At 39.8% G+C, this 12,744-nt stretch overlaps 1 protein-coding gene across 1 annotated transcript in view; it reads left to right on the plus strand.

Annotated features, from left to right (window-relative positions):
* Nell2 (neural EGFL like 2) overlaps window positions 1-12,543 on the plus strand; it is a gene marked incomplete at its 3' end in the record, with an annotated part of 263,811 nt that extends 251,268 nt beyond the window's left edge. The window contains exon 16 of the mRNA XM_028789385.1: window positions 12,403-12,543. Coding sequence (XP_028645218.1) covers window positions 12,403-12,543 — 141 coding nt within the window. The remainder of the gene's footprint in view (window positions 1-12,402) is intronic.
* Between the last annotated feature and the right edge of the window lie 201 nt (window positions 12,544-12,744).

The following is a 12,744-nucleotide window of genomic DNA, read 5'->3' on the forward strand; positions in this document are numbered from 1 at the left end:
CATGGTGCCTGCCCGAGAATTGTGCACGGTTACACAGAACCTGCTCTACTAATCACTCTGATGTTATTCAGAAATTCTAACACTTTTTATAAATCTTTCTAAATTATAAAAGCAATATGTATTTAATTTTAGAAAATTTATAAAATGGAGAAAAATATACAAAATAAGATATAATTGAATGTAATGGTACTGATTGAACAAACTGCCTATTCGTGAGTAAGTACTCATCTACATATTGGAATATTATTCTATTCATCATTTCCATCCTGGTGTTTTTGTAAGATAATTATTTCAAGAACGTTTCCATGTCATTTGGAATTTCCAAAATTACCACTCAAGGACGTACAGTGTTCTTCTTTATGCAGGTATCATAGTTTATTTAATTGTGGCCTCATCATTCTCTCATTTCCTATGGGTTAATCGCTTAATAAGGAGACAGAAAGGTAGGGTAGGTAAACAGACTTCCAAATGCTTCATCCTACTTACTAATGCTCTGAAGGAGGGAGGACAGCTTCTAGACCTCCAAGCAGGACAGTGCCAACAGAAATAGCTTCTGCCACATCAACTCTAACACTGTGACAGCCTGTTTATTTGAGGTAGTTTCTATTTGGCTCCTTTTATGTATTATCTTCTATCAGAATATAAAACTGAAAACTGAAATTAAGTGGAGATGTACACACACACACACACACACACACTTGATTTAATATACCTATTAAATAATAAATAATATATAATACATAAAATGTATATAAAAATATGATATATGTAAATGATATCTGTAAATTAGGTGCAAAAGGCATAAAATGCCTAGCAGTTAGCAGCTAAGCAACTGTCAGCCACTTTCCTCTTTCTTTTCTTGTATCAGATAATCACCAAAGTGTTAAACAAAGGATTTCATTTTTTTCTGAAGACACACTAGCCAGATACCTAATTAAGCTGTGAGACCAAATACTAAGAGCTAAAAGCCCATTGATCTAGCATTTGGGCTGCCTTAGCGATGAAATTGGTTTGCACAGCTTGATCCGGTTGATCATGAAGAATTACGTTGTTGAAGTGGACATAAATCCTATCCTTAGTCATTTGATTAAGTGACCCCACATTAATGTAATGAGACAATCAGACAGTTGCTATCACTCTGCCTGGTTACAAGGTTGGAGAGCAGCATTAAAGAGCAGTGTGCCTTTAAGAAACCTATAGGGATTGCACTTAACTGTAGCCGTAAGGAGTTAGTGTTTTGCTCAGTGGGGCTCTTTTTGGTATTATCCATTCAGTTGTGTATGTGGAAGAGACACAGAGTTCTCCTTTTTGCTGAAAACCCTGTATCAAGTTAATCGTGTCTCTGCCTAGCTGGAAGTGGTTATTATAATAAAGTGATCTAGAAGTGGACAGGTATATGACAGTTTCTTAAAGCCAGCATAAGCCATTTGTCAGTAGGTCCCATGGCTAGGACCCACTTTAAAGCTCTTTTGCACGTCTTATTCAGATGTACAGAGACTGCAGCACTGCATTTCTGTTCACAGTGAGTCCATTTCACTCAAGCAGTATGTCTGGTTATAGATCTGTCTGTCAGTTTACAAATAAATACAGAATAGTGATTTGGGTTGTCATCACGCCATCTCTAGCATGCCAGTCAAATCTGATTTTCCTCAACAACCAGTGAGCACATCAAATGCATAAAGCCTTCTGCACTGCTGTATTAATAATTAGAAAGCTTACAGAGTGCTCCTTCACAAAAATACTCCAGCCCTCCTGTTCCTATTGACGGTCAGAGAAAATGAGCTCATCTCTCCTGGAAGGAATCTTGAAGGGGCTCAACTGCTTCATTGATCCTCTCTATTAGAACATGGTTTTGGCAAGCGCAGGAATTTAAGGCTTTTTGTTACTACTCTGGTTAAGAGGCATCCTCTTACCATTGTGGACTAGCAAATGCCTCATGTGTCTGTTCTCATAAAGTCGTTAACTGTGCCTGTACTTAGAGTGTGCCCATCTTAGCTGTAGAAAAAATGACACTGATACTCAGGCACAACACAAGGCTACTGTAAAAAACAAACAAAGCATGCCCATTGGCCCAGTGGAAGACACACAGAATCCTTTCCAGGATGAGAGTCCCAACAGGCCACCACCAATGAGGTATTTTTTTTTTTACAAAGTACACAGGGAATGATATTCATTCTATCCATCTGCATCCGAAGTTGTTTGACAGCGATGCTTACTGTAGAATTCTAGTGAAAGGCGTACAACCCTGTGGATGAGAAACCTGATAATAGACCCATTCCTATCCTTTTTGTTTTTTTATATGTAATCTATTCTTTTTCTTCTGGAAGATAGTAAATTTAGATTTTATTCTTGTTGTCGAACTTGGCATCTGTGTGTTTAGATCTGTGCCTGGTTCATTTGTAAGACAGCCTCCTGGTGGGGCAGGTATGCATCCAGAGTGAGTGGGTTCACATTTCAACTTTGCCTATTGTGGTGGTTAGAATAGGCTTGACCCAGGGAGTGGCACTATTAGGAGATATGGCATTGTTGGAGTACGTGTGACCTTGTTGGAGAAAGTGTGTCACTGCTGGTTACAAGGGGCTTTAAGACCCTCATCCTAGCTGTCTGGAAGCCTGTCTTCTGTCAGCCTTTGGATGATGATGGAGAACTCTAAGCTCCTCCAGCCTCACATCTGCTTGAACACAGCCATATTCTCACCTTGATGATAATGAACTAAATCTCTTAACCTGTAAGCCAGTCCTAAATAAATGTCCATTACAAGAGTTGCCTTGGTCATGGTCTCTTCATAGCAGTAAAACCCTAACTAAGATATTTCTCAACAGCCTTGGAAAGAATTACTTAAACTCTGCTGTCTATGTACTTCAGCATGGGGAGAGCAATAGCACTTCGTCCTGCCTAGAACATAATCCACACTGAGTAAATATGGACAAATTGTGCAAGGTGTTGTGTATCATACAGTTAGCTGTAGGCAACCGTCTGATACAGATTATAGCACTCAGTATGAAATCTGTGTGTAATCAGAAGCTGGATCTGTAGATCTTTGCTCCTTCCCTGTTGTATTTTTTTCATCTGTGTTCTCTATACTTCTACTTTAAAAAATTTGTTACTGTTGTATAATTTTCAAGAAATAATCCCTATTCTCAGAATCATTTCTTTGTCCTTATCTGTAGATGGTAATTTAGAAATCCGTTGGCTGATGCCTTGTGAATCATCCCTGTCCTTCCATAAGAGATTTCTGATGGTTTTCACTGCTCCTTTACATTTTGCAGGTTTTATCAAATGTCGATAGCTCCTTAATCTCACACAGACATTTAAGAGTAGATGGGCAAGATTCCTAATTTGGGGCATGGCTAGGAGAGCCAGCTTCTAAAGCTGAAGGGGAAGAGCTGTACATTATGAGCCCTTAAACACCTCAGTGCAACCTTGACCTTTGTTCCAAATGACAGTGACATCTACACAAGCTGTGGTAGTGTCTCTTTCCTGGATCTTTACAAGAAACCATGCATTCTGTCTCTGAGAGAAACTGCTTTCTTTTAGCATCTTGCACAAGGTGGGAGGAGGTGAGTAGGTTGATTATTCAACTGTAGATGTTATCCTTTCTATCTCTCTGAGACCAGGGCTCCCTTTGTGCCCAGGCTGACTTCAAACTTCTGATCCTCCTGTCCTAGCCTCCCAAGTGCTATAGGGAATGTGCCAACACCCTCAGCAAATCAGTTTTCTTGGTTTCACCCCAATGAGTGCAGCTGCATGCCCCATCTAAGCTCGCCATGCTACCTCAGCATCCTCAGAACAAGGTTGCCATAGCCACCACGTGTGACACCCTGCTATCACATACAATGCCAGACTCTTGCCTCTTCTCCTCTGCCCATCTCTTAATCTGCCTTTTCCACAACAAAGCATTTCTTTCTCTACTGTGTTTCTGTTTGTCTCTCCATTTTCATGTTTATATTTTCATTTTTTCTCTTCAGCTCAGCATTTATAAGGGTGAGAAAGAAAGACCAAGAGATTTAAAAGTGCTCTTAACTTTCATCTTCATCATTTCAAGTTCTGGTGTACTTTTAAAATATCTGGATATATAGTGCATATGTAAAGTTAACATGGTATCATTGGAGCTGGCATCCAGTAATAGCACAAATTCTTGACAAGTATGAGCAGTCAGATGAGACAGTAGCGTCACCATCTTGTCATTTCTCTGGAGGGTTCACTGCCATACCAGTCTACCTACCTTGGCTTCCATTTGACATTGCATGTGTGAGGCATGGCACAGGTGGGCATCACAGTCACAGACATCACAAGCAGACCAATTACATGTTCCCTCACAAACGCTTGCCTGTCTCTACCTCTTTGTCCAGTTATCTGCTTGGTACTGAGACTAGAGGAAAAAAATAGAAACATGGTTTCTGCCCATATAGAAGTTATTCAGAGACAAAAGCTAATAGTTAAAGAGCTCCTTTACAAGCTATTACAATATAAAAATAAATTAAATAGGAAGAATGCATGAATCTAGACTATGGAAATGGTGCATGTCAACACCCGTGAGGTTGCTGCAGGTTTCTATCCAAATTTTAGTTTAGTAAAGTCATGTTTTAACAAATCAAGGGAAAAATTAAATTGTTGCAAGAATAAGTCTAAGTCTAAGATGTGCAAATAAATATCCAGAAATGAGTAAAATAGGAAAATATTAAAGAAAAAAGAATGCACACATAGATTTTAGAACTCAGTTGTGTAAGTTGCTAAATCTTCAATGATCAGTATGTTGAATCAATGCAAGCCTTGCAAAGGATGTGATAAAGACTCACTCATCGAAGGAAGAATGACACAGATCACAAACAACAGCCTTTGCTCTCCAGGAAGACCCTCCAGGATGTTGACCATGATATACAAGCACACCAGTTAACTCAACAGGTGATGAGACAAGAAGAGGACAGAGGACATTATACAAGAGCGACAATTTACAAGGTCCCTGAAGAGAAGAGGATAATTGGCTGAAAGTGTAAAAGGAGAAGAAAGGTTTATTTTTCAGGACTTTTTCTGAGTTACCCCAATTATCTGGAGTGAGAACCTGGTTAACCTGATCCCAACACTGGAGTGTAGACAGAGCCTGCAAACTCCATGGAGACTATCATTCCAGAAGCTGTTTCTGTGACCCCATTGCCACTATTTCCCCTAATTAAAATGTTTACCTCCTCAGATAATGAAAAACAGCCTAAGGATGTAATAGTGCATCTGGTCTCAGGGGCAGGATATTTGCATATATAAAATATCTATCATGAGATGCTAGTCCTTATGTAAAGTTCTTACATAGTAACAGCTAGCTGTGAATGGAAGAGAGTGTCACTCAAAACCCAATGCCTCAGAGGGATCTTAATAACATAAACAAAGTTCCAGCACTCACAAGCTAAAGAGCCAGAATTCACCACAGTACATGCACTTCAGACTCACAACCCAGAGGCCCTTGAGCTTCAGTATCCTCCTGAGAACTAGTTTCCATGGTAGCAGAAGGCGCCATACAAGCTTCCAAAGGAGGGAAGCAAGCAGCCAATAATCATATGCAGCTCTGATGCCTATGACCTGCAACAATGACCAGCATGACACAGTAACACAGGAGTGCAATACTGGCACACATACCTCGGCAGTAACCAACAGCTCTCTTATTGACCTGAAGACCTGCTCAAGAGGAAGAAAGCTGTGCCTGGTACTGGAAACCTAGCCAACTGCCCAGGGCTAGTGACGTCATAGATCTTGGAGGTCTCTGATACATTCAAAATGTTTGTCCTTATATCCACAGATAAGTGTAGGCATCATTAAGGAAACTTGTTTTTGCAGCATCCAAATATATTCTAATCTCAAAAAATGAAAATAAAATATATTTCAGCTCATAGACTGTTTCTTCTTGGCTGACATCTTAAAGATCACCAGTCTGTGACAGTCTGAGGGGCTGTGTCTATGGGATGGCCTTGAGTAATGTTCTTGTTGTCATTACCTCTAGTCTTCAACACAGGAATAAGAATCCTTCACTCGGGTAGGTTGTAAGGAAGAAAGAATTTGATGAAGAAGTTGCACTTGGCATTTTAATACCACTGATTAATGTTTATAAACCACAACATAATGAAAATAACTGTCTGTAAGTCTGTAATGTTCTCCAACTTCTATAGAGCATTTTGTAGTGTCTAAAATCTACTTACATGTGTTTTCATTAAAAAAAAAAAACTTCAAAAATTATATGAGAACCAGCCTATCAAGTAAGAAATTTTAGGCACTATTTTATGCATTCTCACCTAAATTTTGAAAACAGACATCCAGAAACTCAGCAAAGACAGAGAGAAATGACCTTGTGGTTTTAAAGGCTGGAGATCATCTAGAAAGCAAATCGCCCCATGTGAGTAATCAGAACTTGACTAATGGTTTTGAGAATCCTTAATTGCCTGCTGTTTATCAATATAATTTAATTGCCAGGGCACAAGTCTGTGATATAAATAGAACAAGTAGTATTTCGTGATAAGTGATGTCATCTTTTCCTCCACAATAAGTACCATAAAGGACAATACTCTTGCTATTTGGCCTTGACACCAACACTGAAAATAGCACCAAATACAGTTGACTTTCACTCCTGCTTTCTGTGTATAAAATTCAAGAACGCCAGCTCATCTGTCTTTTAGTTTAAAAGGAAGAGGGTTGCTGGTTTGTGTAGCAGCCCATGTGCCAAATAGGAAGACATAGATTTGTGTGGTCCCTGCATATTAATGACACACTCATTTGTGACACATATATATTTTAGGAGATGGATTAGAGAGAGGGTGGAAATTAGGGAGAGTGGAAATGATGTAACTATAATATTTATTATTGAAATTCTCAAAAATGTTTTTAAAGGGGTGAACAGAAGTAAAGTATAAACTGGGGCCCATTTAGCTACATTCACTCCTACGTAGTAACACAGTTTTACTCAGAGGTTGGTGTTATAGCAGAAAATCTGCTGTTAAAATAGTGAATCGTGTGCATATCACTCATATGCCTAATTCTACACTAACCTGGGATTTTACAATGAACACATTTGTCACTTTCGGGAAAGGACCCCTTGAGTGGCAGTGACATAAGTCATTTTCATCTGGATGCATTGCAGAAAATCTAGTCTTAGCTGGGAACTGGAAGGAGAAAGAGCGAGTCACCATCACATGATGCTTATAATTTGTCACTTGTTGGTTTGCTTTTCATGACTGTTTTTAACATGGCTGTGATTTCTGGGACAATCTGTCCTCAGTGATACCTCCCATTTTTATTGTCTAAGCATACTTCACTCTCTGGAGTGTGAATGTTACTCATAATTCTTTTTTATGTTATGGCTAAAGGCTTTTAGATTTTATAATCTGTATGTCTTGGGGTAGCTTCGTAATACTCTCACTACATAATATTCTAAATGTAGATGTGACAAAGTTTTAACTGTCCCAGATGAATCAGGGAATTAGTTCCTTAGAATGCAAATGGAGTAACAGAATTTTGTGAGATTTATGTTTGGTGTTTTATATACTACACCTATACAGAACAAAATTAAAATTGTAAGACCAAATCGTGTGCATTTATACAACTCACTAACATTAACATGCCTACATTAATTCATTTTACAGCTTGTTTAAAATTGTTCATTTGCTCTTTAAATGAGATAAGGTCTCACACCCAGGCTAGGCTGGAACTCACTAGTTAGGTAAGAATGACTCTGAACTTTTGATGCCCCTGCATCTAAACCCTGAGTGCTCGAATCACAGATGTTTGCCACTATGTCTGTTTGTACAGTCCTGGACTCAGGTTGATGGCTTTTATATGTCAGAGCAACACTCCTGCAACTCAGCTACCACCCCAGGAAGCTTGGTAGTTCTTACATCAACCAAAATAATGTTTGTGTCTCCTAAGATTTGGTGTTCATTGTATAGTTCACTCAACTGGATCAAATTCATAAATTGCTAATCAAGTTTCATGTTCTTTTATTAAAATATTATTGAGCACCTAAAGATTGCACACTATCAAACAGCTTATAGACAAAGACATACTTATTTTAGTTATCTAGCCTTACTTTAGTAATAAATGTACCTTCTGTGTGCAGTGCATGCTTTGGAAACGCAAGCACATCATCACTTTCTATTGACACTAAGCCACAAATAAACAAATCGACTGTGATCTCTGGCCTCTCTGGCCTTTATTACTAGCTGACTATGGCAGTCCCAAGTTCTGTAACAGACTCAGTAGCAGCAAGGCCCCACCCCCTTAGGGCTTCACATGTAATCAGTGCTGCCTAGGCTTCAGTGTCTATGGATTCCTCTTGGTGGTGCACCAACCATGGTGGCCCTGAATGGGAAGTGGATGTCAAGATGAAACTGAGATACCCTCTCACTCCTGCTAGGATGGCTGAGGTCAGAGACAAAGGATGAGATGTGCTGATGATGGTGTGGAAGAAGGAGAGCACACGCATACCATTGGTAGGTGTGCACTGCTGCCATTGTGCAAAACAGGGTGTAAGCTCCTCAGAATGTTCAAAATGGAACAAAATGACCCATCCGTTGAGCATGTCGGTATATCACAGGAAGTAAAATGCACCTAGAACCCCTTGTTTGCTGCATATAATATCAAAAGTTGTTTGACATAATATCAAAAGGAATACTATTGAAAAGTCACACATGAATGAATGGATGAAATCATACATGCAAATTTGCGCCACGGGAAACCATTCATCCATAAAAGTGTGAATGCCTATCATTGGATCACAACGTTACAGTGGGACATTCAAATTATTAACAGCGTTCTGCATTCTAGAAAATGCTAAGAGAGTAACACTTCTCACTACACAATGACAACGATGGGAACATTCATCATATATAGGAATTTGATAATTGGATAGATTTCACAATTCTCTAATGAATAACTCTTTCAGTGTGCTGTATAACAAATACCTATTCTTTTTAGCAGGGTAATAAAAACATAAAATTTAGTTACTTGAATTGAATAGCTAGTTTCCCTGAATCCTGAATGGTGGTGAATGCATTGTTCTGAGCCGTGCCATATGGTTTATAAATTGAGTCACATTTTAGATAAAGCAGAGTGCTTTGTTACATAAGAAATTACTGCAATGTCCCCTTGAAATGTGACTGAGAGCTTCCTGCTCAATATTGGTGCTTTAAAAATACCTAAATTTTGTCATGTTTCTAGAACATATATATCAATATTAACCTGAGGCTGCTCCTTTAATTCCTCTTGTTTTTTAGATTTAAGTTCCATTTTACCTTGCCGTAAATGGAAATAATTGAGAAAATAAGTACATAGCCATTAAAATGAAGTATTTGTGTACTGCTACCCATAAACCACATCGATGGTGACAGATATAGCACGCTCTGGGAACCCGTGCTCTATGTGGCTGCACATTCAGATTTTCATAAATTTGATTTTGTAAACGTAATTTACATAGATGATAGCACAGTAATGGCAGAAGCCACATGTGTCTTGTATATCCATTTTATTCTCCAGCACTTAGTTGTTGCCATACAACAGGTATTAAGTAAATAATTAATATTGAATTAAATTAATAAACGGGTCATATGCTTGCATATCCATTCTCTAAAGAGCTATAGAACGATGATTTAACATGAAAACAATGCTCATCTCTATGTGACAATATACCACAGTAGCCTATGTTTGTATCCTCAGTCTTCAGGGTAGGAGGAAGTGTAATCAACAGCATTTCTATTCAATGTCAAAGACTCAAAGAGTGAGCCTGTCGAAGAAGGCAGTGTGCTGTGGGTGTGTGTTGTAACAGAGGGAGTGGGAAGGTGGTGTGTAGGAGGGGGCAGTGCCTGTGGGCAGACGCAGGGTATGTGAGCACTATGGTGAGAAGGGAGGAGGCTGCACATGGGAGTGGGCGTGGCAACTGAAAAATGGGTGACAAGAGAAAAGATGTGGAAATACATCTCATCTCATCTCACAGGGTGAGCAGACCTTGCAGTCCAGTACCTCAGGAAGAAAGGATGGACTGGAAGACTGCATAGGCAGGAGAGTCGCAGAATTGCTTTACCCAAAGCACTGGACAATGACCATTTCTAAGAGTTCAGCTTCCCCAGAATTAAAGACTCTAAACGCTCACCCTCCTCTGGCTGCCTTCTTCAAATGAGCACGGCTCCTGAAGCTTACTCCTCAGCTTGCTTTCTTCTTCTGTGCCCATAAAAAATGGCACAATTTTCCACTTCATCTCTGTTTGAAGAAAAGATCAGTTAATGCTGGAGTAAGTGCAAGCAGCCAGACTCCTTTGTAATCAGAAGTTCCTCAGCTGGTGGAGCCTGGAATGACAAAGAGGCTTTTTCTAGAACCCGCAGGCCTAGAAGGCTGCATGGCAGGAAGGCAATAGTTAGCTGATTTGTCCATCAACCTTTCTTTTGCTGGTAGGAATTATTGGCAGCAGTAACTGATTCTTGGATAAAGGCATCACAGTGATAAACACTCTATATTATAAAACAATGCTAAAATATTAACATAGTATGAAGTTTCTACTGTTGGTCCAAGACCTCATTCACCTGAGAGGATGTTTTATATTTAGTTTCACTGAAGGAACTCTTAGCAGTGAGTTAGAGCTTAGTTCTGACTGTTAAACGTTATCTATGCATGCCTTTGCAACTTTATCCCTTTCAAAGCTAAGTAGCAGAGCTTGGCATGGTGCTGTCCTGCTGAGTCCCAGCACTCAAAAGACAGAGACAGGAAGATCATGAGTTTGAAGTCAGCCTGTGCTATGCCACATAGTCCCAGCTAGTCTTGGCTATGAGGCATGATTGAACCCAATAAATAAACAAAATTTAAATGAGAAAAATAAAAGAGGAATACTTAAACAGAGAGCAAAAGAGAAGCAGAGGCTGCATCCTTGGTAGCATAGCACTTACCTAGGATGCTAAAGGCCCTGGTTTTCAGCCACACTGCCACAACCCAAAGTAACAAGACTTGCATATGAATCTGTGAGTTTGTCATTTCTCAGACTGAAATAGGCATACATTCTGTTAACCAGAGTAGTCAGAGAGGAAGGACTCGGAAAATCAGCCAGGCTTCCTTCAACAGGAGAGCACCTTTATGCCTGATCACATGGTGAAACCACCTTGTGCCAAAAGCCTGAAGCACACAGGGAAACTGCCAGCCTGGGAAGATGGCATCTTCCTCTGTAGCTTGAGGCTACCAAGATTTAGGTACTAGGTACATGTGAGGTAGAGCTATTATATCAGATCATCTAGCTAGATCCCAGTCAAGCCAACAGAGCCAGACAATCAGGAAGTCATGAGGAAGTGGACGTATTTTGTACAGCAATCCCAAGGACCACTTTCCCCTTACAAGCAGAGGAGGAGACCCGAGAGTCATAGGATTGTTCCATCTTTCTTAGCCTGAATAGAAAAGGGCTTGCAGCAGAGGGGAATGATAATATACCTGTGAAAGAAATCTGAAATCACACAAGCTACATTTGTGTCAATTTCTCCCTTATGTCTCCTTGTATGAAGGAACACACATGTGAATGTAAGCTAGATCCCCATACCCATGACTTACATTTGATTCAGTATTGTATGGCATAATTTCTTTCTTTCTTCCCTTCTTTCCTTCTTTTCTTCTTCTTCTTTTTTTTTTTGCAGTTTGAAGTAATACATGGGCACAACCCACACACATTCTTGAAAACATGATTCATGGTGCTGTTGTTGTATCTACTGAAGATGAGTAGTGTATTTAGTCAGGGTAGCTTATACCTACAGTAATAACAATGATTTTTTTTTTTAAAAAAAGTAAAATCTCAATGGCCTAAAGCAATGAAAAACAGTTTCTTGCTCATATTATCTGTTCATCCCGGGCAGAATAGCATACCCCCGCCCTACTCCTGCATGGATTCAGGTTGGTCTCTGGAGCCTCTGGAAATCGCTAGTTCTTGTGATGACGATGTAGAAGGGTCATCACAGTGTCAGAAAAGCTCTGCCCAGAAGTGCTGCATGTCACCCGGAAGTGCTTCTTATTACCCCAAGATGACTGAAGAAAGTCATACGCATACTCTTAATCAGAAAGAACTAAAACCGTGCCATCCTAGAATGAGTCAAGCTTACCTGGGAACATTTGGTGAAACTCACAGACTACCATAGACAGGTTTTACCTCACAGCTGAATCAAATGTAATAGAGAAGAAGCCTTCTAGATGTTTCTCTGGTTGCTATCAAATACCACTACATTCTTTACACAAAGCTTTTGACTACTAAGTGACCAGGTTAAATTTATACTGTCTCAGTTTCATGGTTTGTTGGCATTAAGAGTTATAGTAGCCTTACAGCAGAATGTTCTAGAATAGGACATTCTTTAAAAGGATAAAGCAACTGTATAAAATTCTCCTTTTGTTTTCTTTGTCCAACAGACATTGATGAGTGCTCTGAGGGCTTTGTTCAATGTGACAGCCGTGCCAACTGCATTAACCTGCCTGGGTGGTACCACTGTGAGTGCAGAGATGGCTACCATGACAATGGGATGTTTTCGCCAGGTGGAGAATCTTGTGAAGGTCAGTAAACAAGGTGTAAGGGCCCAGGAGAACTGGCAGCCAGAGGTGATGTGCTGCCGTGTGTCCGGTGCCAGGCTCTGCTCCTATGGCAGAGGAAGAGAGAATGTTGAACATCAGAGACCAAAGATGTGGGCCCTGTTCTAAGAACTGTGTGATCTTATAGGACTGGAAACTTCAATCCAATTATACTCAGCAATTAGC

This window comes from Grammomys surdaster, unplaced genomic scaffold (assembly GCF_004785775.1).
Source record: "Grammomys surdaster isolate TR1022 unplaced genomic scaffold, NIH_TR_1.0 125818, whole genome shotgun sequence".
NCBI classification, from domain to species: domain Eukaryota; kingdom Metazoa; phylum Chordata; class Mammalia; order Rodentia; family Muridae; genus Grammomys; species Grammomys surdaster.